Raw genomic sequence first — 27,005 nt, forward strand, 5'->3', positions numbered from 1 at the left:
CAATTAGCTTTAATTATCAACTTGGCATAGCAGAGCCTCAGATGAGGACTCACCTAGATCAGACTGGTCTGTTGGCATGTCTGTGGGGGACTGTCTTGATTATTAGTTGATGCAAGAGGGCCCAGCCCACTGTGGGTGGTACCATACCTAGGCAGGTGGTCCTGGGTTGTAATATCTTCCAAGCTCCTACCTTGAGTTCCTGTCCTGACTTTCCTTAGAGATGTGATTAGACCCGGAAGTATAAGCCAAATAAAACCCTTCCTTCCCCAGGTTGTTTTTGGCCGGTCAGTGTTTCTTCGCATCCACAGAATGCAACCAGAACCGTGGGCATCCCAGCTGAAGTGAGTTCTAGAAGATTCACCGGCTTCGACATTCTTTCTCTGTTCTCGAATCTGCAGGCTGGGATTGGAGGTCATCCCCAGGCTTGCTACATTCTCATTCCAAACTCTACCAAACAATTTTTCTAGGTTTTCCAGAAGGATAATGTCAGCATACGGTAGCATGAGAAAAAGGGAGAGAGTTGCCCACTCAGGGGCTCCACTGCTCGGCTAATTCTCAAGGGCAGAGGGTGGGCCTGGAGCAGGAGAGCCTGTGCACGCTGAGCCCTCCTTCCCTCCATCTTCAGCGAGGTTCCTGCAAGCTCTGGCTCGTTTGGACCTCCAGGGCCAAAGCCGCATGGGTTCTGCCGGGCAATTTGCAAGCATGGCGGCGAAGATGAGAAAGTTAGAGCTAGCTTGCTAGGCCATCGCCTATTCCGTATGGAACTGGATGGAACCTGACCCGGTGGCTGCCATAGTTACCCAAGTGCCCTCGGAGACTTCCATGAACTCCCACCAAGTTCACAACACAGAGCGGGGGACAGCTGGTCTGGGGCATGGGGCTGTGACTGTGAAGTCAGGAGACCCATTGTGACCAGTGATATTTATATACCTGGAGCGTGCAGTCCCCTTCAAAATGGTCACCTTGGACATCTCTGTTCCAGGCAATGCTGCCTTTGGTCATAGTCTTGACGCTTCTTTGGGGAACTGCCTGTAAGGGTCAGATCCTCTGAGAAAGAGTCACGGCCTCACGTTCTTTGTCGTCAAAAATCGCTTTGCTCAGCCTGGTCACCCACCTAATCCCCCAGCCTCCCTTCTAAATGACCTTGGCTACATTGTTTCCCCCCCTCCAAAGAAAGGAGTGAAATGCTGACTGTGGGTGGAGCCTGGTGGGTGGGAGGGAGGAGGAACCCGAGTCCTGGGCTAAGGACACCTTACCCACGCCACGCTTTGTCTCTTTGGCTCTAGTATGAACCGGCTGCTGTACCCACTCCACAGAAGAGACTAAAATACTCAGAGTGAAGACCTAAGAACCCAGAGCTCCCAGAAGGCCCTGTAACCCCCATCCCAGGACACTTCACTTTCTTTGCATTGCCCAAAGCCAGTCACCTGTTTACACAAAGGTTTCACACTGAATTGAGGGACAACCGAGCAAGGCACATACATGGTCCCTGCCTGGAATTCCAACGCTTGAGAAGATTAGGGGGATTGGCTAAAATTTCAATGCCAGCCTGGGCTACACAGCAAGACTTGTTTCAAAAACCAACCAAGCCGGGCGGTGGTGGCGCACGCCTTTAATCCCAGCACTCGGGAGGCAGAGCCAGGCGGATCTCTGTGAGTTCGAGGCCAGCCTGGGCTACCAAGTGAGTCCCAGGAAAGGCGCAAAGCTACACAGAGAAACCCTGTCTCGAAAAACCAAAAAAAAAAAAAAAAAAAAACCAACCAAAATATCAACCAATCCACCCATGAACTGTCCCGTCCTGTACCTTTAAATGCCACCACGGTGACTAGTCCCTTCCACAGCATTGACATCTGCCTTTTAGAAACACCTGGAAAGAGGCAAACCGAGGCCAGAGGCCTATACCAAAACACAGGAACATCTAATAAACCCGATTCAAGCTTGCGTCTCACTCCGTGGTATAATGTTGAGCAACCAGGCAAAGAAACTTTCCAGGCTTTAGTTGCAACATCTTAAAACAAAGATCAGAGGACTTTCTGTCCCATGGGGTCATTGCAAGGGCCCCACGTGTACATTTATCTGGCACCCAGGGCAGCTGCCATGAAGGTGATGGCCAAGGCTGTCACTCCCTGGACCTTGCTAGGAGAAGGCGCTGTCCCCTGCCTAGGGAGACAAGAGTGAAAAGGTAACAAGGCTATAAGCAGCAGACAGAGACCTCCTCCCAATCTCTGGTTGGCCTCTGAACTCTGGTGGGGGAAAGATCAACAAAGGAGGCGAGATGCAGCTCAGGTGGCAGCGTGCTCAGGTGGCAGCGTGCTCAGCTGGCAGCGTGCTCAGGTGGCAGCGTGCATGAGGCACAAAGCATGCCCCAGAACCTCATCGACTAGGTGTGGTGGCACATGCCTACAATCGTCATATGTGGGAGGTGGAAGTAGGGGGATCCGAGGTCAGAGTCTACCTAGGCTACCCAGAGTGTGTGTGAGGAGAGCCCGGGATACACAAAAGCCTGACTAATAAAAGAAAGAGAAAAGGCTGTTGAGACGGCTCAGTTGGTGAAAGCCCTTGCTACCAAACCTGGTGATCCAAGTTCCATGCCTGACTTCCACCCACGGACTGAGGCATGTGTGCCCTACACACAAATAAATGAGTATAATAAAAAAAAAAAGGGGGGGATACAAGGAGTTATGTCATCCACAGGGGCACCCAGCATGGCGGACTACAGACCTAGGTTCAGAACCTTACTTTGACATTTAAAATTTAAAGCATTATTTTTACTTTGTGTGTGTGTGTGTGTGTGTGTGTGTGTGTGTGTGTGTGTGTGTGCTTGCGCACGCACATGTGTAAGTACAGAAGCCAGAAGAGGGCAGTTGTGAACAGCCAGTGCTTGGAGCAAAACTCAGATCCTCTGGAGGAGCAACAAGGATTCTTTAACCCCAGAGCCATCTCTCCGGCGCCGCCGACGCTGCCGTGACTTTTCTCGGCTCTGTACCTCTGGGGCCACTACCGCGTCTCTCAAGCCCTCTTCTCGAGGAGGAAAACGTGTGTGCTCAGCAGAGAGAGAGTGAGGACAGAAAGTGGCCAAGTGTGCTGCGGTGTGCCTGGCACAGAGTGAAATACAGACCTGCGCTGCCGGGATCCCAGGGTTCCAGAGACAATTTTCCAACAACAAGCGCAGGCTGGCCGAGGAGGTACGGCCCACATTTCAAAGACCAGGAGTGAAAAGTGAGAAAAGGTGCCACGGACAAATGAGCCCCCTCAAACAGTCCCCATTGGCCTGAATGGCCAGGTTATTTCACAGGGTCAAGCGCACAGGCACGAGCTGTTTGTTTATTCATTTATTTCTCCTTGGAGACAGGGTCTCACATACCCCAGGCTATCCTCCAACTCGATGTGTCCCAGAAAATGACCTTGAACTTCTGACCCTCTTGTCTCCACCTCCCAAGTGCTGGGACTTGAGGCACGTGTTACCTTGCCTAGCTTGGAGGTCCTTCTCTGAACACCGAGCACCCAGCTGAATCTAAGACCCTCTATTGGCCTCCAGTTATTTTCTTTCATTTTTTCTTCCCCACAACTTGTCCCAGGGCCTCTCTTCTGGGATTGTCCTAAGGCTAGGGAACCATCATGGGTTGTTTGGCTGTTGTTTTGTTTGTTTTCAAGACAAGGTCCTACTGGTTAACCCAGGCTGGCTTTGAACTCTCCTCAGACCTCCTACCGTAGGGTGCTGAGTGCTAGGATTCTAGGGATGCATCATTAGCATGCCCAGATAACTTTGGTTTTCTTTGAGATTTTTCACAGCCAGGGTCAGACTCCATTTATTGGGCACCCAGGTGGCTTGTGGCCTGCACTTGGTCAGTCTGTGGGGGAAGGGTGAGCTAGACGAGGAAATCTAGAATGGGAGATTAGGATCCCTGCTGCCCAGTGTGCAAGCTGGCCAGCTAGATGCAGTGACTGAGTCTTGGGCTCCAGGCCACCCTCTAAAAGCCCCTTGGGGGGCCCACACATAGTTTTGGAGGTGCCTATATAGCCATGACCTTACTGCCAAGGTCTTGTCAAGAGAGTAACAATGGCATTTCACCAGCCAGGGCTCTCCTTGATGTATCCTCACCTGGGGAATTGATGTCAGAAGACAAGAAAAGGCAGATGGTCTTTCCCAGGGTCCTGGCCTACCATGGAGAGGCATCCAGGGTCTCATTCATGTCCTTCCCTGCCACAGTCGGTGCCGGGAGGCTCGCGTAGGACGACAAGAGCCCGCAGAGACACAAGATTAATGGCGTTTGAGGCAGGTGATCTGCTGTCCCTTGCCAGCTCCCATGGCCCAGCCAGGTTCTGTGAGGCATTTAGTGTAACAGGAGCCTGGTGGGGAGGCCAGCCCTCACCAAGCAGACAGACCCAGTCCCTGTACCCCTCTGCTGTCAACGCCCTGCCCCAAGACCTGAGCCTTTGATTCAGCCCCCACCCCACCAGGCTTTGTCAGGAGGCACGCAGAAGGACCAACTTGGAAAGCCGAGACCGCCATGGAGCAAGGACAGACGGAGCTTCTGCGGCTCTGCTCTCCCAGTCCTGGCCACATGGACCAGCTTGAGATCGCGCCCGTGACCCTTCCAGGTGCCCCAATCCTCTGAACAGGCACAGGCCTTCTCAGGGGTTCCACGTCCCCTTCCTGCTCAGTTTGTTCATATGCAGGGAGCAGGTGAGGGCTGGCCCATGCTGGACCACCATGAGATGTGATCGACAGGCTGGCTTCCAGGCCTATGGACTTCAGAGCTATTGCAGGAAATGGCTTGGTTTTGGACCTCATTCTACGGATCCTGTGTCACCTGAGGAAACCCTTCCTCCTCTGTACTCCGTAAAGCAGGGCAGGGTTGCCCACTTAGAGTCACTATCAGGACCTAAGGGCAAGTTCTATGGCCACACAGAAGTTTCCTCCCTTCCAGCAGCAGAGTGACTGCACTCAGGCATGCCCCCAAACCTGTTCATCAAGACCTCAGAGCCTGAAGATCCCAATACCTCTCCAGAAGATGTCTGCCAGCCAGTGGATACCAGCTCAGGGCCCCAGCATGGTTCTTAGCCCTGAGCACTGGGATTCTCAACAGGAAGAACAAGCTAGTAGGAGCAAGCTGGGGTCCCCTTTCCCTTTCCCTCCCAGTAGATTGACAGCTGCAGGGACCCGTTAACTAGTACAAGAGCAGAAAGCACACCAAGCTCTGAACTTGAATGGCAGGGAGGGCACCTGATGAAGCAGTCACAGCAGCCTTCAAGGGATCTGGGCACATGTTAGTGCTGGGGCTGCTCGCGTCGAACGAACAGGCCCTGGTTCCTCAGCCTCTCAACACCCTCAAGGCCTCAGATGCTCAACCCCCCTCTTCTCCCTGTTACACCTGTCTCCTGATGGAGGAACAATGAGCCTTGGATCATAATCAGGCCCTCCTGGTCAGTGAACAACCTGTACAGCTCTATGGTAGACCACCAGCAGTTCATCCTAAGGAAGCATCCTTAAACGGATTCTATTTATCGGCAGCTCCTCCAATCCTGATCCTGTGCTTTGATTCACATATAATTCAGACCCAGGCAAGCCCCAGAGCTGCTCAAGGAAAGACAAGACTCCTGTGAGAAGTGGGAAGTCGGGATAGATTTTTTTTTTCCAAGGCTGCCCAATCTAGACAGTCACTTCCAAGGGCAGGAGTCCAGAGTTAAAAAACAGAATGAGATCATAACAAGCAGCAAGATGCGCCTTCGGGCCTGTGCATAGAGGTGCTGGAACCATCACTAGGAGTCCATAGGCTCCCAGTTAGCCGACTATTGGAAGTGGGCTGAGCTGAGCCTGGTTAGGGGACCATCTGGGAGTGACCTAGCAATGTCAGATAACTTCAGAGCAAATGACCCTTTAGGGCCAGAGCTGGCTGGGGCCTGAGGAGCCCCATGACCAAGAGCCAAGGGGCCCTTGCCCCTTTGGCCTCTGCTCAGCATCTGCTGCCTGAGTGACTGCAGCCTTGGTCCTTCAACTTCCCTCTCTGCCGTGACATCCTAAGAAACAAGAACACAGTCAACACAGTCCAGCCCAGGACACTCACTGCCCATGCTCACTCGGAATAGCCTGGGACATATCTTCTCTTCCCGACACCAGAGGAGCCCCTGCCTGCCTGCCTGCCGTGGCAGGGCTTCTGTGTCCCACACTCACAGAGAAGACAGGGGTCGTTTTGCCCAGCTTCAGTGTACCAACAGCCATCTGCCGACCTTCCCTGCTCATGCAGGTTGGCTATGTTTGACGGCAGCTCCACTCTGCCCCGGCCTCCTCTGTGCCTCCTCACCTGCTCCCCAATCTGTTGCAGCCCTAACCTCAAAGCCTCATAGGCCCTGGGGCACAATCCTCTAGTCCACCAGGGCTATTCCCCTGGGCCACCCAGTATTTTCTGCTCCCTGCTCCGAGCTACTCAAGCTCAACACCGTGGGCAGGGGGGCAGGAGGGGAAAAGCAATGAACCTTGGATTCCAGGCATAAAAATGCACATTCCTCTATCTGGGAAGTCTTCTGTCGTTGTGGGATTTGGATTCGTCCAGAACAACGAGGGGCATTAGTATGATGAGTCAATGCTTATTGAGCCCTTACTGTGGACCAGTCTCTGCTCAAGCTCTTTATGTTGGCCAGGTTTTATTTGTGCTGGTACAACAAGGAGGCTCACCACAGATAAGGAATCTGAGGCTCAGAGAGGTCAAGCCATTTATCCAGAGCCACAGAGCAGGATGCAAGGGAGCCAGGTAGTGTATTTATTGGTAGCGAATGTTGAACCTCTGTAGGAGAGGAAGCAATGACTGATTTACAGTATTTTCCAGTTTTCACGGTGTCCCATTTCAAGCTATGGGTGTGACGACAATTCTGAGGCGTTGAGAGGGACGGGCCACAAATGGCCACCTGTACAGTATGTCCCTTGACAGGCTCAGGGATGGCTACCTGCTTCAAACACTGAAAGAAAGCAGTGTCTCACAGCCTCGGGAAATGATGAGCTTTGTGTATTATGATCTTTGGTTTTTACTACGATGTATTGAGTTACACATTTATATTACTTCCTGTTCAATAGTGATTGTGTTTAACAATCAGCTTTAAAAAAAAAAAATGAAAATTTAACAACAGACTCTCCCGGGGGGCCTCGGCCCCTAGAGCTGGGTTTCCTCCCAGCCAGGGCACTCGCTGCTTCCCAGAGGGTGTGCACACTCTCAGCCATGCCTTCATGCTAGGTTGTTCCTTGCTCGGCTTGAGCAGCAGGTGTGGAGCAGCAGGTGAGCCAGTCCCGGTCAGCACTGTCTGCATGGCTCTGGTCCCCTCACTTCCTGTCTCCTTATCATCCTCACAGCGCTCTTATTAATCACCTACTCTATGTGACCCAGGGCCAGAGGGCAGCTTCCAGGAGAGAGATTCAGTCCCCTCGGGGGGTGTTAGAGATGGTGTCACAAAGAGGGGGACCCCTGGGCAGGGTTTCACAGGATACGGCCACCACGAAGAAGCTCTCAGGAAAGGGGAAAGGCCCTCTAGGAAGGAACAGATCTCAAGTGTGTATTTGGATGAGATTCTTTCAGGTGGGCATTAGCTGGTGAATGGAGACTGAGACGAACTGGAGATGCTCTCAGTGTCTTGCTGGGAATCCCTGGGTTACTGGACAGAGAGGGGGAAGGCACATAGTCTGCGGGGCGGAGCAGGCCATTGCTGTACTGGGTCTGTGCACTCCCTGGGAGGCCCAAGCAGGATTCAAATCAGGTCCCGGGGTCACATACAGATTCTGATCTGGGACCTGATGGAGAAAGGGGGAAGCAGAAATGACGGTGGGAGGCCCGAGAAGGGAGAAACACAAGGCCACAAAGAGAGGAGTCCGTCTGGAATGCCCTTATGAAGTCCGAGGAAGGGCAGCGTGCGAGGGTTGAAACAGTGACTTAGCGTCCGTTTATCTAGCTGTGAAATAAGATTCCCGGGGCTGTTATGAGGAAGCAGTGAGTTAATGCACAAAATATTTTTAGGAAAATGCTGTCACGTAGTGAGCACCCAATAAATGTCAGGTATTGTGACTGTTGCTATTATTATTAAGATCATCCACAGAGGCTCTGAATCCACCGTCAAGCTCTGCACCTGGCTGTGATACTTCTGCATATTCAGCAGCCAGAGGGCATTCCTCAGAATAAGTGGGGCTGGAACACTTGCCAGGCTGTCTGAAGGTCAGGCAAGCCGCAGAGGCAGTGAGTGTGTCCTGCGGGGTGTGTGTGTGTGTGCGCGCGCGCATGTGTGTGCGCGTGCTAGGGGAAGGCACTCCACAGCTGTAGTGCTACAGAGCCTGCACCACGGCTCAAAAGGAGAACTAGAAACCAGCACTGTGCTGTGATCCTGGCTTCTGAGGCGTCCATGCACCTCTCCTTTCAGCTCTAGAAGGGCCCGCTGTCTACGAGGTGCAGAGTCGGAGAAGGCCTGTAGGGGGCTCTAGAGCCCTTTAGTTCCCGGCATCCGGGCGGCAAGGAGACCCCATGTAAAACAATGGGGTGCTTACTAGCTCTGGGAGGTGAGTGGGGAGCAGCTGGGGTTCGCAGGTATCCTGCTACCGGATCCTAGTTTATCTGCTGCACCCCGCCCCGAGCTGGCCCTGTCCAGATTTGATCCCTGGTCTCCTTCTGCTCCCACTGATGCCAGCGGGCTTCCCACAGCCGCTTACCAGTGTTCTCCATAGGGATCAGGGGACAGCATCTTTCTTGGCCGTTTAGGTAGAGCAAGGGTCCTTTCTCATTGCCTGAGCGTCAGGTTCTTGCTGTAATTGTCCGACATTTTTGGGGGTGGGGAGGAGACACCAAGCAAATAGGGGTCCCCAAAGGGATTTTTGCCTCTGCTTCTCCCTAAAGCAAAACTCAACAGCCGTGGGTGCTGCAGGTCCCAAGGACTTATTTACACAATCGCAATTCTATCGACGCATACCAGAGAGCAGAGCTCACTTCTACCTGCTAACCCCTGAGGCTACGGCCAGCCTACCCAGTTAATATTGGCAAAATGGTGAAGGTGGTCACTTAACACTTGGAGGGGCCAGAAAGATGGCTCAGCCATTAAGGGTGCCTGCTGCCAAACTGGTGGACCTGAGTTTGTTCCCCGCAGACCCACAGGGCAGAAGGAGAGAACCAACTCATACATGTTGTCTTCTGATCACATGGTGCCATGGCCCACGCAGGCTCACATATATACACATACATACTGAAACGCAAAATAAACGAATAAAAACGTAATTAAAAATAATTTGAGCTGAGTGTAGTATTGCATGCCTGTAATGTAGTATTGCATGCCTGTAATAATCCAAGCACGGAGGTAGGAGGATGAAGAGTTCAAAATCATCATTGACTACATAGTGAGTTCCAGGCCAACCTGGGCTATGTGAGACTCTGTCACACAACACCAAAAAATAAATTAAATCAATAAATTGGAAAAAGAAAATGGAACCTCTTCCCCAACACCCCTCCTCTTTGTCCCCCAAACCCTAAACATACACCTGCTTTTTGGGGCTTTGCCAAAGCAACAACGACAATAACAATAATGATAGGGGGAATATAATAATGTGTTACTTAATCAGGCAAATTTCAGATGTAGCAAACATTACAGGAGATTTACACTAAAAAGAAAAAAATTGTTCATCTAAAATCGGTCATTCTCTAGTTCATCAAGCAACTCTACCCAGGAAGCTGAGAATATACACGCTCATTCAAGGGAAAATTTCCTATCCATCATCCCCACCCCCTTTGATAATCCCTTCTTTAATCCTCTGTGTTACACATACAGAAATCCAAGCCACAGTGATTACATTAAGCCACGTCCAGCTCAGGCACCCTGCTTTCATTAACACCGACCATTTGTGGCCCGCCTACTACATGCCTGCTAAATGCCTGCCACTTGTCAATGACTTGGTATGATGGGGTAGATATTGTTTGTGGAAAGAATGAATAAAATTTCTGCAAAAATCATGAGTCATGGGTGTGGTGGTGCACGCCTTTAATCCCAGCACTCTGAAGGCAGAGGCAGGTGGGTCTCTGTGAGTTTGAGGCCAGTCTGGTCTACGCAGCAGGTTCCAGGCCAACTAGTGAGACCTGTCTCAAAGGAAACAAATAAAAACTCATACATAAACCCCCACCGAAATCCCTGAACCTGATTGCCAAAGGCAGGTCCATTTCCAGTGAGTTACTTCCTGAGGAAGAGAAGAGAAAACCCAGAGAGATTCTGCATCATCAATAAACAGGAAATGCTGCAGCCTTGGCCATTCGTGTACATGCTATCTATATAGGAAAACATCCTCATTTTAACCAGTTGCCTCTGGAATCAGCACAGGATTGTGACATACGAAGAGAGAAGCCCCGAGAGTCAACAGGAAGTTGGCTTTATACCTGCCGGAGACAGTGTTACACCTCTCTATAATGAACAGCTAGCTCATTTGTTCCGAAGGCAGGCAGGCAGGCAGGCAGCCTCGCTCAGGCCACCCCTAAACACTCGGTGATAACGACACACAGATTCCGAACGTTCTCTGGAAGAAAAGCAAAACAAAACAGAACACCCTTTCTCCTAATCCTTTTTAAACTCAGCAACACTGATTGGTTTTTATTATTCATGAATTAATTTAAAAAAAAAAAAAAAACTCCGAGTCCAACAAGGGAATTACAGCTATAGACTGTCTCACTGAGTGAGAAGCAGCTTTAAACCCGAATGGCACAGCTACCCTTGCTTGCATTTCCAGAGGGGGATGTTTTGTTTGCTAAATCAGTTACTAATCAATTCGTAATCCAAAGCTTCGATTTTCTTTTCTTTTTTTTTGGGGGGGGGGGGCGCTGAGTAAGAAGCTGAGTAATAATGATGCTAAGATATTCAAAAGAATGCAGACACCAGGATCCCCGGCACAGGGGGGGGGGAGGTAGAGCTGTGCCTTATTTTCCAAACTCCGTGCACGAGCCAACACAAAAGTGAATGAGAGAGAACATAACCATGGGCATTGTTGGATACAGAAGTAACTCAGAGGCACCCGGAGAGGTCAGCTCCCTGCTAGCTGGGACAAGAGCCTGGCAGAAATGGAATGGCCAGTAAGGTGACCCCGACTAGAGAGGTAACTTTGCTCACTTCATGACGTTCTCCGAGATGCTCCATATGAAAGCACCACCCCCTTGTCCTCCAAAGGCCCCCAACCTGCAAATATCTGAGAATGTAGCCAGAAGAACATCCGGTGGCAACATGAGAGGGGGCACCACACAGGGGCTGCCGGTACAGTGGAGTCAGTGAACCAGCATCCTTAGTGAGAGACACGTCTCCCTTCTGCACTTCTCTGGAACTGGGGACATGCGGTTAATATACCAGATTCTCCTCCACCTGCCTGTTCATATCCGGACACCGGGTTGTTTTTGCTCCTGGATGAATTCAAATACGCCAGCCTGAAGCCTTTGAGTATTTACCTTCCCACAAATATATTTACGTTCTGAGGCAAAATGTGACCACCCTTATCCAGATACTGTGAGCAAACTGGTCATGAGAATTGCTTGGCACTCTGAGGGGAGGAAAAGGTGAAAGCTGTTATTACCATTCTCATAGTCACCACAACCACCACCTTATTGCTATTATTTCTGTAAAAGCAGTGCTCTTTCTGACAGAGCTTGTTAGCTTTACAGTTTAGGTAGACGGCGTCAACAGACCCAGGAGACGGCTGACAAAGAGTCAGGCTGAAACGAAGATGCTAACTACTGTTCCATGCACGCTGAAGGGCCGGCCGGTTTACTACTAAAAATGTTCTCTGCAGATGGATTAGGAAATCTGAGAAACAGGAGTGCAGACGAGCTTGCTTACTCTGTTTCACCGGGACCCCAAACGAGGGCACCCAGGACTACGCAGTGAGATGGGGGGCAAATTTGAAAACTGAAGAGTTTTCTCTGAAGAGTTTGCCGTTTCCTGCTCCCTCTATTCATACCCTATCACCTGGTTTCCCAGGTAACAGACACAGCCAGCTTGAATGGCATATGAATGCTGGGTCTTTTTTCACTCTTCTTGCTGGTGAGCAGGTAGAGGACAGTAGATAAAGGGAAGGATGGCTGACTCAGAGTGGAGTGCCTGGCTGATGATACTTTGCATCGCTCTTTCCCTATTCACCCCCTGGGCAACTCAGACACACTCCTGCACGCACTGAGACCTGTGTGCATGGTCAGATCCACATCCCTCCAGTCTCCCTCCAAAACTGAAACAGGCTAGCGGACACGGACACGCTGTGCCAAGGTGGAATGAAAACCCAGAGGGAGGAAGAGTGTAGGCAGGAGATGAGGCTGAACCGTATAAGGCCTGAGAAAAAGGCCAGCCAGGACACCCGCATCCATCCCACCCCTCCCCAGAAATGCGTCCTTAGGACTGCAGAGCCTTGTTCTCTGCCCTTGGGAAGCCAAGAGCAGAAGGAAAGGCTGATGATGTTCAAAACCACCTTTCCAGGTCTTTCTTCCTCTCTCTTTCTTTTTAATGAAGATCTCCTTCCCTGTCTTTTTTTTTTTTGGTTTTTTGAGACAGGGTTTCTCTGTGTAGCTTTGCGCCTTTCCTGGGACTCACTTGGTAGCCCAGGCTGGCCTCGAACTCACAGAGATCCGCCTGGCTCTGCCTCCCGAGTGCTGGGATTAAAGGCGTGCGCCACCACCGCCCGGCCTCCTTCCCTGTCTTTTTAATGTAGGATCTCACAGAGCCCAGGCTAGCCTCTAACTTGATATTGTAGCTGAGGATAACCTTGAACCCGCAATCCTCCTTCCACTGCAAGTGTTGGGACTTCAGATACACACTGTCATAGCCAGCTTTAGGGATCTACTTTAGAGCACAGTCAGGTTAAAAAAAAAATAGAAAGAAAAAAAATACTCAAACCAGAAACCTAAACAAAGTGAATTAGCAAAAAAAAACGGTAATTCTAAAAAGCTGTGTGTAAACTCTGGTTAATTTGGACAATTGACACTTAAAGAACACTTTGTATTTCAGATCTGAAACTCTGGGACGGCGGCGGCGTCCAGGAAGATTTTGGTTTGTCACCTTCGCTCGGTTTGTGGTAAGACATTGGTCATCGGGCAGCCAGCTAGCTGCTGCTGTCATTGGCCAGAGAGGAACGCGCACGCTATACTGCTAAACAGAAAACTGATCTCACTTGAAGCCAAATGATAAAGACAAAACCCAGTCAAGAGTTTGTGCAACTGCCCTTTGACCCTTGAATAAGATGACGTTGAGGAATAAACTAGCATTTTCTAGAAAACCATTCCCTGAAATGGCTCCATCCCGGGCAGTGCCGAACAGCAGCAGGAAACAGAAAAGGCTCCACCCTGGGCGAGGCCGGATGACAGCGCGGAATAGAAAATTTGGGGGTCTTAAAGAACAAAGGAGAGAAATGAATATTTAAGATAAAAAATCTATACAGGTTTAAAAACACAACAAAAATGAACACGTACATATGCGTACACACACTCACACACACATATATTCACCTTCAGAAAAACTTTAGATTTAACTAATTTTAATTCACATTGGGATGATCTTAATTTTAAGATATTCAGCTGACAACCCACCCACCCACCCCAGCCCCGGCCCCGACACACACACCTTATCAGATCCCATATAGAAAGGGCAGATAAACCACACTTAATTTTCCTCGACTTAAGAAACCATCTGACCCTTTAAACTCCAGCTTGATGATGTGGCTGTCCAGGGACAGCGGAGGACATGGGAAGCCTGGAGCAGAATGGCCCAAGTACTCAAGTGTTCCTCCAAATGTGGCCATCTGTTAGAGGAGGAGGCTGTCTTCACACTCTCTCCCCGGGTCTGCCCCAGTCCAGCCCAGGCTGAAAAATGGAAAAGAGGCCTTTGAGAAAAACTAAAATCCTTTGAGCCACAAGATCACCAGCCAGTGGGTCCCTCTGTGATCCCTCTGCTACTCTGGATCAACTTCAAGGTGAAAGTTTCTACTGGAATGTCGCCAGGCCTGATCTCAGCTCAGGGAAGAGACAGGCAGGCAGGCAGGCAGCCTTTTGTATACTGTCACTCATTTTAGGGGCGGAGGGTGGGGGGGGGGGTCTGCCCATGGTGCAGGCTTGCACACACCAGTACACATAGACTCTCCAGCGCAGAATGACCCAGGGCTGGATGTAGCTCCTGATGGTATCACGAAAAGGCCTGACGCTTCTTTACCCCAGTACTTATAAATTAAAATCCCCTCAAGATCCTCTCTGATTTTAATCCTGACCGAGGCAGAAAGGCAAAAACAGAGAGGCACTCACAGGAGGGAGAAAAAAAGCCCAGGTCTCTCCATGTGTCCACACTTGTATCATGTTTGGCGTCGATTTTTGGATGATGAACTGGGGGTCTCTGCTCTCAATGACAAGCTCTCCACAAATCTCCAAGCAGGACAGCCAGAAGCTGGGCTGCCTTGCAGAGCACACACTCCCTCAGAGCTCAGACTCCAGGGAAGCACTCACTTCCTGCAAGCTGGCTGCGGGAAGAGACTGGATGAGATGGGTGAAGACAAGCCCCTGACCCTGAGCCCCCAGTGCTTTGGGCGGAAGTCATCATGAGCTCTTTTTAGAGCTTTGCTTCCCCCCCTGCATGACTCCCAGAGCCACAGGATCAACCAGCCTGCAGTCAAAGGTTCCCATCACACTGTCCCAGTGTGGCCAGGAGATGAGGAAGGAAATGCCCCAGCAGACAAGAACTGAGGGTCACTAACCCAGCGTTCTAGGGAAGGAAAATCTCCAAGTACCAACCTTGCCTATTCATTGCCTTGCGAGCCTCTCCAGAGGAAGGGGTCTGGTCCCAGCACACCTCTGCAGTTGTCAGCGAAAGATCAGTGGGCCTCACTGGTGGCAAGAGACAGGCTGGTCCTTCGAGGGTTAACCTGCCGGGCCAGCTTATCACAGAGGTCACTGAGATGTGCAGAGAAGTTGAGCATCCCAGTCCCTCATGGCTGGTCTGCTAATTACATTTGCAATTATAAGCACCACAACCTCCCTACACAGGGACCAGACCACATTGGGCCAATGGGACAACCAGATGTAACCCGGCCCCAGGCCACTGTGGTTCCACCAGGAGACACTAGGGCCAGCTGAAGCCTGTGGGCCCCACCTCTAAGGAATGGTCCTCTTCGCAAGCAAGCATTCCACAGAGATGGATGAGTGTGTTGGGATAGAGACGGCAGACTCGGCACATGTGAAGGCGGCTCTGTCAGGGGTCATGGATGTATACCACCAAAAAAAAATTTTTTTTTCTTCAGCCCGAGAAGCAGCAGGGAGTCTCAAGGGCACACAAGCAGAATGTTCAGGATGCTTCCCAACTGGCTGACGGATTTGGCTCCAGCCCATCCTTAACTCCACCCTCCCAGCTTTCCAGGAGCAATCTGCAGACCCTGCACTTGTAGCCCACTCGTGCCCCACTCGTGCCCCACTCGTGCCCCCTCCCCGCCCCGTGTGTGTCTGCAGGACTACGGAGACTGAGAAGGACACTAGAAGCTAAGCATTCCAGCCAAGCTGGAACATTGCAGTAACACTGAGTCAAGAGTCACCAGAATCCAAGACAGACATTCTCAGAGGTCACCAGCAGCGCTGGCTAAGGCTGAGCAGAGCTCCTATCTAAGGTGAGCATCCCAGTCCCCCAGGGCTGGTCTGCTTTGAGGGGTCTCCTGCTGAGAGAGGCCGGTAGACCTGATGAGAGCTGGCAGGTAAGGGAGGGCATCAGGATTAGGGCATTCAGGGTATGGCTCAGGCTTTATTTGAAAAGGTAAATCATGGCCTAACTACCTACCATTCTTTCCTTTAAATTTGGACCATGGCTTAATCATCTTGAGATGACAAATTCTGCAGCCAAGTTCTAGGGGGCCAGGGCAATAGCACCCTGCCTCTGGTCTGTCAAACGCCCGCCCTCCTCCTGCAGCCTGCCTGCTCCCTAGGCTTCCCCCACCACATCCTTGGGCACTACCATAGCCTGGAAATCATAGAGACCTCTGCTCCAAAGAAGCAAGGCATTCTGCGGAAGACCAAGGAAGGAGAGAAACTTTTCAATGACTTTCAGCTCTCTTCAAAAACCATTTGACAAAATGTCCAGTTACAGGAAGAAGAATGAAGTACAAAGGTATGAGGGCACTCTGAGAGGGCGAGTGCAACATCAAGTCACCATCACAGCGCCTACCCCTCCCACACACACTGCCTTCCCCCAAAGTCCCCTCTGTCCCTTTTCTCTTGGACTAAATGGGATATTTATTGATTACTCCCAATCAATAGAATGAAAATGTTCCTGTTTGGGGGATCAAGTTGTTTCTCTTGGGTATGCTCTTATAAAAGGAAAAAAGAAGTCTTTTTGTAATTTATTGGCAAAATAGAGGATTGTTTCTGAAGAAAAGGAATTGGTAAAATAATCAGCTCCAAGAGGAAATTTCCAAGGATATCGGGCTGTCACGGACCAGGAAAGGCCTTCGCACTGACTGGGCCCTGTGACACCGACCTAATGTTTTTTCTATTTATTGCCCCGGGGCTGAACAACTCTGTCTAGCTGTCCTATCATCCTCTACCACCTAGCTATACCTTCAGAGGAGTGGCAGACAGATAAAGGTTTATTTTCTGGGGCCCCTCCCCTGGAAAACCACAACTAATGCCTTCACTCTGATTTATTTTTGAATGTACCATTAAAAATTAATTTCCCCCTTTGTTTTTCTCCAGGTCACTGATTTTGAATTACCATGTGGCATTTTTTTCCTGCGTGTGAACCCACATATTTTACCTTTGGGACAGTTTGTTCTTTGTTTCTTTCACATCAACATAGTGGTCCTCCTCCTCCTCCTCCTCCTCCTCCTCCTCCTCCTCCTCCTCCTCCTCGGAAGGTGGCAACCCCACCCCCGCCCCACCCCAGACACACAATTGGGTTTTGTGCCTCGGGGTCCCCAGCGAGTGCGTCATTGACTCATTCACACACAGGGCACTGGGGGAGAGCACATTCACCCTGGCTCCGGCAGGTCATTCCATGTACATAAAACACTGATTAGGAAGGGTGAGGGAGTCACCTCCAGGATGGACTATGGGAGAATGAAAAGGAAGGGCAGAAGGGTAGGCAGGTGCACATGTGTGTGTTAATTTCTTACCTGGGACAGTGAGGATGACAGAGAGAGGGAGACACATGCCTTCTGTGTGTTAGGAGGCAGGAGGAGAGCTTCAGGCTTCCCCCTCTCTAAACTCACACACCCTGTGTGTGTGTGTGTGTGTGTGTGTGTGTGTGTGTGTGTGTGTGTGCCCTTGGGCTTTGGGCTTTCTCAAGTCTGGGAATGCCAATTACCACGTGGGGGTAAAGACCATATGTAGAGAGCACATGACCCCCCACACACACACACCTCAGGTTCTCTGAGAAACACCAGCCAGTGGTAAATGCACTCAGGCCGCCATTCTCCCAACATACCAACGTGTGCAGCTCCCTGGCTTGTTACTTGGCTAGAGGTGGCCCCAAAGCTTTCTGCCTCCTCCAAACACCACCCTCGGTCCTTGCCAGGCTCATCCTTGAGCAAATGCGAACCCCAGCTTCTGCATACACCTGTGTGTGAACTGCTGGTTATAGCTTGGGGCTGCTGCCTGGAAGGTCCTCGGTTTAAAAAAAAAAAAAAAAAAAAAAAGACAGCATTTCACGACTGTTTGAGTCCTCAGTAACAGCAGGCATACTTTGACTTTTGGTATGGCTCATGGATGGAGAAGCTATTGTTATTGCTATTACTATTTTGAAAAAGAAAGAAAGAAAAGAGCCAGAAAGGGGAGAGAATCCACACCACTGCCATGTTTAGTTTATAAATGATTTCCGATTCACACCTTCCTCAGACCGCCAAGTCCTTGGCTCCATCGTCCTGTTTGTTGTCTCCCTGACATTCCTCTTAGTTCACATTTCTCCCCAAACTGAAATCAGTCTCTCCGCCGGTTCTGGGAAGAGCTCAGCTCTTCGCCCTGGAGCTGTCCCGGCTCACTTGGTCAACACTACCAAAGCACACATTTGGGCCCTCCACATACGTGCACACACATTTTCATATTGATTCATGATGACTTGACCCGGGGACAAACACAGAGATATTTCCAGCTCAAGGGAAGAAGTCACCTCCGGAGAAAAGGAGCCTAAATAATTTAAAGATCCAATATTTGTCGTACTTGGTAATTTTATGTGAGGAAATGCCCAACAAGCATCACACTGTCCATACCCTCAACCTATTCTTTCCCCGGGGTTCTCCCGGTTCTCATAATCCCTTGGGGAGGAGCCTGAAAGCCAAGACCCTCCACTCCCACCCGGCAGCCCCAGGAGCTGTGAGCAGTATAACCTTGAAAGAGAATGAAAAGCCACTTTTCAAGCTGATGGAAATCAGAATCCATTATAATTAAGGATCCGCTTTCCTCTCCCAGCTCAACATCTCCTTCTAACCCCCAGTTTAAATTCTGCAGGTATCTAAAGGACTCTTTGCCCTGGGGGAAATCCTAAAACTAGGAGCAAAATGGTCAGTGTGGGGGTTCCCGGGACAGCCTGGCTATCAACACGGCGGCGGTGCTGCGAAGTTGCCTCCTCGTGCCTGCCTGCCGCAAGTAGAGTGGTCTCCGAGGTGAGGTGGAGGGTTCGAAACTTCACCGAACCAGATGTGGTCCACAGCCTTTATCTTAGAGCTGTCTCCCCACTTCTCTGGCGGGATGGTGCAGGGAAAGGATCAGTGGTGTGTAAAGGAAAGGACCGTGGTAGGGAAGAAAACCTGACTCGGTAAGTTTCTTTCAGAAGAAAAAGGAGGATGGGGGTAGAGGAAAAAACACAAAGTTAGTTAGGAAAGCTGCCCGCGAGAAGCTAGAGTTTTCATTTAATTCGTTTTGTCTTCATTATGAAGCCTGCGGAGGACCATTTTCAGGCCCGCACAACGGGTCCGAGCACTCCGGGTCCCATCCAAGCGCGGTGGGACACGGAGCGCCAGAGGGGAGACCCTAGCAGGTGCTTGCGCAGGCGGCACGGCCACCTTGGAGAGCGCGGGTGGCCTTGGTTGAACCGACATAGCCCGGGCAGGACCAGCGGGGCAGCCACTCACGGTTTAGGGTCCGTTCTTTCCTTCCCACCTAGGATGCTCGGGAAAACTCTCCCAAGACCCCGGAGCTACCAAGAGTCGCGCCCAGCCGCCGCAGCCGCAGTCACAGCCACCCACGTCGCTCGCATCACCCACGTTCTGGCGCTACTCAGCCCGCGGCGGGGGAAATAGCGCCCGACACGCTGCCCAGAACCTCCAACTGACTTCACCTCCACCTCAGCGCCCAGCGGGCCACCCGGGCTCCCGGCGGGACACGGGCTCCCCAAGCAGGGCGTGCGGAGCGCAGCGCTCCGGGCCCCGCCGAACCCCAGGGGCTCCTGGGACCCGCACACCGAGTGAGCGCGTCCCGCTGGGACCCCGGTGCCCGCGCGACACTGGCCGCCTGCAGTTCCCGACTGGACCCAGCATGCTTGGTGTTCTGCCCCTGGCTGAAATCATTCTGGGTACCCAGGATGGAAATCAAAACACCCGCGGGGAGGCTTCCTAGGACGGGACAGAACACCCTTGCAGCCACGTTCCCGCACCTGTTCTGGGCTTCCGCCTTCCCCTCGCGGAAATGGAGATATTTTGTCACCGTGGAGCAAATTCAGAGTGAATGAGAAGGCGCCACTGTTGTCTAAAAGTGAGGGCTCACGAAAGAGGATGCGGGAAAAGTTAAGAGGAGGGTTTAAGCCCGAGAGAGAAACCCAGCAAGTGTGTGGCTTCTCCTCTACTAAGTCCCCGAGTGCCCTCCCACCCCCAAGTCCGTGCCACTTCAGGAATGTGTAGAAGAGGAACTGCGACATCCAGGACAGAGACACTTGGATGGGCAGAAGGACGGACGGACGGACGGACGGACAGACAGACAGACGGGAAAGTGAGGCACCTACTGGTTGTGGTAGCCGAGGGGGTCCGGGATGCAGAGTTCGGACACGTCCATCAGTCCCGTTTTAGCATTCCCAGTTGGAAGAGACCGGCAGCGGGGGAAATCACGAGGAAGACGAGTGAAGGGCACCGGCGAGGTGCGAGTCCCGGCAGGGCACGGTGAGCGCGAGAAGGAGGAGTGGGGGGGACGCGGCCGCGGCGGGGGAGCCCGAGGCAGAGAGCCGCGCGCAGCCCCCGCGCTCCCACTCATCCGCGCGCTCAGCGAACGGACAGAGGGGACGCGAAGCCGTGGAGGAGGAGGCTGGGGCGCCCGACACTTGGAGCCCACTAACCCTACTGTAGCTTTAAGGCTGGGAGACTGATGTATGATTTGGCTCCTATTGGCTATCTCTCAGGGGCTGGACTTAAAGTGACAGGATCGAGCTGGGGTGGGGGGGAGGGGGGCCAGCCCAGGAGACTTAAATGGAATAGGACACTCCCGCGGACAAGCAAGGTCTCCATCTCCTGCGGAGTAGGAAGGCTGGATTTTTAGAGTCCTAAAGCTTGCTCATGCAGCTCAAAAGCGGGGGGGGGGGGGGGGGGGGGGGGGGGGGGGGGGGGGGGGGGGGGGGGGGGGTCGCGGGGGGGGGGGCAGTCCAACTGCCTGGTGGGACTGTTGGGGGGAGGGTGTTAACATACGCGCCCCCACCCACCCACCCAGGAACCAGTAGGCTTGGCAAACCCCTTCTCAGCCCCTCAGAATGGGTTTGTTCTCCAAATTAAAAACTAGTCACATTCCGCATCATCACCAGCCACCGTGGAGAAGCGGCCAGGGGCTTAGAAATTCGTGATTAGGTGTGCAAACGCCCAGAGTCAGGCCAGCAGGTGTGGTGCGGCCAGCCAGAGGAGACAGATCCCCTTCCCTGCTCCTATCACCTGGGGTCTGCTCAGAACCGCTGGCAAACGGCTAGATGCAGGGTGTGTATCCACAAAATGCCTCTAGACTACAAAGTCAGGCTTTGCCCATTGGCAAATCTCAATAGTGTCCCCAGGACACAGGCCCTGGGCGTAAATCTCTGTCTGCTTGGGAAAACACAGTTGTGCCTTTTAAACCTCCAACTTACTTGTCACAGCTTCTCTGGGGCACAAGTTGACACTTTCGAACTGCACACCTGAATTTCCAGCTATCAACACACCTGCATCCCCGTCTCCCTCTCCCTCCGTGAACCAGAATATTATGGGCTGCCACCGTACCAAAATAAGCCATAAGTCAAGTCCCAACTCTTCTTGTGGGGCTTTTTGTCTTTGGGGATGTGCCTGCCACAGGGATAATAATCAATTTGATGACTCAAATGAGTATGTGTGCTGGTGTGGATACAGAATTATTTAAACGGGGGAGAAAAGGCCCTCAGGAGAGACTATCACCTTATTCTCTCATATTCTACAAAAGACAATGAACGGTGATGTTGGGGGGGGGAGACATAATTTTATTACCAAAATAATGTATAAGTGGAGTGTACCTGTAAGCGGTGCCATGTTTTTAGGATAAAGCAGGGAGGGAGGTGGGGGAAGCCGAAGGAGGGGCCAGCCACTCTGGGGGGGGGGGGGTCTGGGGAATAGACACTGGCTTCAGGGGTAGTATTTGGCTTGGATTAAATGCACTAGTCAGGGCTGGGAAGGGCAACTGATAGGGTTCACATGTGAGTAAGCGGAAGAAAGCATAGGGCGATATCAAGAAATGGATAGGGATGTTTGCTCTATCAGCAGACCCCCAGCATACTTGCATTGTTTAAAAAAAAATAGGTATTTTATTAGAGACAAAGAGATCCGGAGATGCTGTCCTTGACCTTGGTTTCTATATGACCCCATCTCTGTGCAGGCCTCAGTGCCCGGCTTCTCTGAATTCTTTCTCTCTCCAGTCCGTTCTCCAAGCACACACAGGCTTGACAGTGGTTTGAAAATACACAGTTAACGACTCTTGTTACAATGAGGAATGAAGCCTGATCTTTGGCCAATAGGGACATCTTCACATGACAGGATTCTGTGGGTCCCTCTGTACCCCCTCCACAGCCCAATCACTGTAGCTGCCATCTAGAAGACCCCTCTCTCCCTCCCAGACAGCACCCGAATCTTCAGCCATTCACACTGTTTCAAGTTGCTTAACACAGTTAGCAGTCACATGTATACTGGTGTGAGGTCCTGCCCCTCCTCGCTAGATTGGAAGTCCCATAAGAGGAGTGACTGGTGTCTGTGCTATTCACTGGAGAATCCATCCCAGCATCTGGTACCCAGCAGTACCTGGTGCAGAGCAGCTGATGGACAGAGATCACACAACAAAACATCTTTAAAAATCCTCGGTTATAGCCGGGTGGTGGTGGCGCACACCTTTAATCCCAGCACTCGGGAGGCAGAGCCAGGCGGATCTCTGTGAGTTCGAGGCCAGCCTGGTCTCCAAAGCGAGTACCAGGAAAGGCGCAAAGCTGCACAGAGAAACCCTGTCTCGAAAAACCAAAAAAAAAAAAAAAAAAAAAAATCCTCGGTTATAGACGTGTGCCATACTGCCTTGATGTGCCAGGCCACGACAGCTACAGCCTTCACTCAGCCCCGACTCACAGGAGCGCCAGCCACAGTGTGCTGTGTAGGCAGGCTACCAAGTTCACTAGGCTGGGTACGTACAGTCAATGCCCTTCCAACCTACGATCATTTCAACTCACGATAGGTTGCTGGGGATGCAGCCCCATCCTGAGCCGAGAAGTGGCACCTGCATTTAGAGCTCTCATCAGGTTTGATGAATGGAGAGATTCGTACATTTCTATGTGTGCTGAAATGTCCTTCCCCAGGTCACACAACCAAGACTGGCAAAGCATGTCAGGCGAGGTCTGAATTTCTGCTCGAACCACTCCTTAATGTTCGCAGGCAAGCCTCTCTCCTTGCCCTGCCTCCTTCTTCCCTGAATGCAAGTTCTTTCAGAGGCTATGGGGGATCAGTAGCATGAGCCTCTGGATGTATTCCATACGTAGGTCCACGGGGGATGTGAACATCTGTGTCCACCTCTTACCGCCTGATGGACTCCTGGGAGGGCAAGAGGAATTGCTAGTTGGTGGGGGCCAATTTCATGACCTAAGCCATGCCCTAAGTCATGATCTGGTGACAGAATATCTACAACCATGGTCATTCAACATGGTCTACTCTGCTCCAAAGACCCATGCTTCCCTTGGGACAAAAAGCACAAATCAGGCCATCCACACCAAGCCACCCTCTGCTAGGTTCCATCATAGCTGGCCTCGGTCCTTAATGTCGTCACAACGTCTGCACCGGGGTCTTCTGCCATCCTCGAAGCACCTTGCAGCTGCCCGGCAATCCTTGTCTGTGGTTTGGTACAAATTAAACCTTTGCTCCTTCAGAACCCGGTCTTGATTTTATCCTCCCTCCCTTGGGACAGACTCCTCACACCAGTGTTATTTTGTCTTTCCCCACAAATAAGGTGATAGTTAAGAAATGCCTCTCGAGTTCCATAAGTTCCTCCTTCTACATGCTCTAGGACCAACCACAAGAGGAAGCTGTTTGTATCTCTCAAGCCGCGAAACTCAACCGAACTGGTAGTCTCCCAAGAGGACTTGACCCCTGGCCTCATCACTAAATAGGACCCACCAGGCAGTGTTAGAGAGTCTACCCTCTGGTCACTAAGTCCAGTGGATGTGAGAGCTCATAGTTTGGTTATGCCGTCTCTGTCCCTCATCCATTCCCACAGCTCCTGAAATCAAGGGTGTGGGTGAGAACAAGACCATGGGGGAAACACCCAAAGGATAGATACATTTCTTACCACCAGACCAGGAAGAAGAAGCTGACTCCATGGAGTTGTTTGGATCATAAGCCAACCCTGATTCTGCTCCAGCTCACAGTGAGGACTAGGGAAGGTGGGTCCTGGAATGGCATCCATTGACAGTCCACAGTAACTAAGGCAGGCTCGACCAAGTCAGTGACCTTAACCTGAGCATCTCTGAGGACAGTGTGTCATGGGCTCCAGGCCAGGGGAACGTCCCTGCAGATCTGCTGCCTTCTCACATGCTTGAATCTGGGTACGGAGTTATATCTCCCAGTGGGGGCCAGCAGACTGCCAGTCCATTGGCTGGCACTTGTGCCAAGGATCATAAGGAACTGATAACACTAATACAATGTGAGTTTGTGCTCTGTAATAGTCTCCTGCTGACAGATAAATGCTACAGAAATATGACGGCTTTTCCTGAAGCTCTAATAGGTCATTATTGGGGCTAGAAAGCCTGTGTTCTATTAATACTGCCACCATGACACCAGGAACCACGTTGGGGCATCTTGAGTGGATAAATGCGAGGGTCCTTGCCTCACACCACTGTCTGAAATTCATACCAGGGGTCTCGGGAGAATGTCTAGATGTTTCAAAACTCTGTTACCTGTCCCCCTCATCACACACCCCAAAGATCCCATGCTCCCCAACACAGCTGAATAGTATATGAAAGCTTCCTGCTTAGCCTGCACACAGATTGGTTCTTCCTCTAGGTCCCGTGCAGAAGACAACCAAAGCCAGCAGGGAGAAGGAAGGACCAGGACATTGGGAAACGAAGGCCTTCCTTTCTCCCTATCACCAGGAGAATCAGAGGGCATCACGGCTGTGACAGCATTGTTGACGAAGTTTTGGGGGAGGAAAAGAAATGTCGGTGGACACAAAGAGAGAAGAGAAAGTGGAGTGAGAGAGAAGAGAAGAACAAGAAAGAAAACCCTGCCTTGACAGTACCTAAGCTACGAGGCACTGGACAACGAGCTATTGACTGGATGAATGATCTAATTAAGTATTTTCCATTACAGTGCATTGTGGGTTTTTTCTTATAACAAAGAAACTTGACCTTATTTTTGTCTGTGTCACATATTAATTTATCATCCAATTTCTTGTGACTCTGGCATCAATTTAAGCATAAAACATCCTTGACTTGAAATGATAGTATAAGCAATTCATCTCGAGTCTTATTGGTAAAGAAAAAACTTCTCAACCGATGATAGTTTAACTACAAATGTCCCACTGTCAAAACCCTCTGGCCACAGGAAAAAGATAAATAAATAAATAAAGAGAGAGAGAGAGAGAAAGAAAGAAAAGAAAGAAAGGAAATTTGCTTTCAAACTTACAGATTAGACAGGCATTTACATTTCTTTTTTAACTGCCTGTGTGTGTGTGTGTGTGTGTGTGTGTGTGTGTGTGTGTGTGTGTGTGTGTGTGTGTATGCATACATATGTGCCATGGGGGATGTGTGGAGGTCAGTGGACAAGTCAGGGTTAGGTAGGAGTCAGTTTTTGTCTCTTGCTGTGTGAGACCCAGGAATTGAACTCAAGTCACAGCACGGCAGGTGCCTTTACCCACTGAGTTGCTTCACACACATGTGCTCTTCCCCCATTTATATTTCTATATAAATTTCCCTCAACTATTTTAGGGAAAACATTAAAATACATGAAACTTTGGGGAAATTAATTCTAACACGTAGGTGTTATTATTAAGTGGGAACAAAGAATCACATCTCAAGAGTCTGTCTCAGCATTGGCACCAGATTCAAAACCGGGATGGTGAGCTCAAGGCCAGGTAGGGCGACATACCAAGAAAAAAAAAATCAAAATTGGAGCCTTGGAGCTGGGTACACTAGCATGTGCTTACAGTCCCAGCAGAGGGGCAACTGAGGCAAGAGGATTGTGAATTTTGAGCCAAAACAAATCTAAACAAATCAACGAGACACAATGGAAACACAAACCAACAAAATCCCCACGATCAACTGGGGATCATCTAACATGTTTTGATTTCCTAATGATGCAGTTAAATAAAATGCGTTTTACTTTTGCTCTCATGGAATGTTTTATAGAGAGCGATATAAAGTGACAGCTTCCAGGCTTTAGGGGGAAAAAAAAAATCAAATGCAAAGGTTTCGTGAAGTGTAACCTACTACACCTAAGCAAGACGTGATAAAGACGGTAGCTTTCAGTTGAGCTCTTCCAGGAGCGAACTCGGGCCCACCACTGCCTTCCCAGATGTATGATGTAATTAAACCGATCCCCTTGGTGAGCTCCCCCACTGCTCTGAATGATGCAATTATGAATGGGTCAGTAGCAACTCCAGATGCAGGCTCCAGCTTTGCAGCAGGGCCATCCACAGCATCTTTATTCTTCATAAGCAACCGGAAACTCGAGGCCACAATAGATTCCTGACTTAGAAGGAAAAGACAAACTGGAAAGCGAGCCAAGGCTGCAGGGGAACCAAAGCGAGTTTCAGAAAAATGGGTAAAAGGCCGTCAACCGGTCCAAGATTTAATATGGATAAACACCAGTAATACACTTGTCAGGGATGACCCTCCAAGCCACAGACTGTAGGATGGCTTCGGGGAGAGCAGCGAAGCAGAGAGACACCTGGGGTCAGAGTAGATAGCACATTAAACATGGGCACAAGGTTCAATGGCATGATAAACACGGCTTTGGGGTAATTCCACCCGGCCCAGCAGAGCAGGGCACAGCAGTAATTCCTCTTTACACCTGCTGACTGAAGGGGCTGGTGAGGTTTATACTCAACCCCGGGGGAATAGGGGGGGACTAGCTGTGAACGACAATGGCAAGGGTGACAGGGAAGGACTGGGAGAAAGGAGATGTCAGCAGCCTTCTGGAGAAAGAGGAACAAACCCAGGCCAAGGAAGGCTGGGCTCTCTGGCCTATGGAAGGACAGATGTTTGGGTCTCAGACTCCCTGACTGGCCCTTGCTTTCTCTCTCTCACCTGCAGCTGTCTCGGGAGCACCCCGAATTTTGTTCTTCTCTCCTCCCTCCACGGATTGCTTTGAAGCAGGGTTTCTTTTCTTTTGTTCTAGTTGTTTGTTTGTTTTAGACAAGGTCTCACCGCACAGTTCTGGCTGGCCATGTAGACCAGGTTGGTCTTCAAGCTTGTGGTGATCTTCCTGCTTCCTGCTCCTGAGTGCTGGAATTACAAGTGTGAACCACCCCCTAAGGAACCAGGACTAAGACCAAAACAAAACAAAAAGCCAAAAACCCCTGCCGGGGTCAGCGACTTCTCACTTAACTCTCCTGTTA

General features: G+C 50.8%; 1 protein-coding gene across 2 annotated transcripts in view; it reads right to left on the bottom strand.

Moving 5' to 3' along the window:
* The window catches only part of Esrrb (estrogen related receptor beta), a 104,238-nt gene extending 83,974 nt beyond the window's left edge, over positions 1 to 20,264 (bottom strand). Inside the window, exon 1 of one of the 2 annotated variants that reach the window (XM_052739226.1) lies at positions 19,942 to 20,264. In XM_052739226.1, the coding sequence (XP_052595186.1) occupies positions 19,942 to 20,186 (245 nt within the window). In that variant the 5' untranslated portion in view covers positions 20,187 to 20,264. The remainder of the gene's footprint in view (positions 1 to 19,941) is intronic. The other variant, XM_052739227.1, reaches the window with a different exon arrangement.
* Positions 20,265 to 27,005: the final 6,741 nt, after the last annotated feature.

This window comes from Peromyscus californicus, unplaced genomic scaffold (genome assembly GCF_007827085.1).
Source record: "Peromyscus californicus insignis strain IS unplaced genomic scaffold, ASM782708v3 Scaffold_15__1_contigs__length_86483966, whole genome shotgun sequence".
NCBI classification, from domain to species: Eukaryota; Metazoa; Chordata; class Mammalia; order Rodentia; family Cricetidae; genus Peromyscus; species Peromyscus californicus.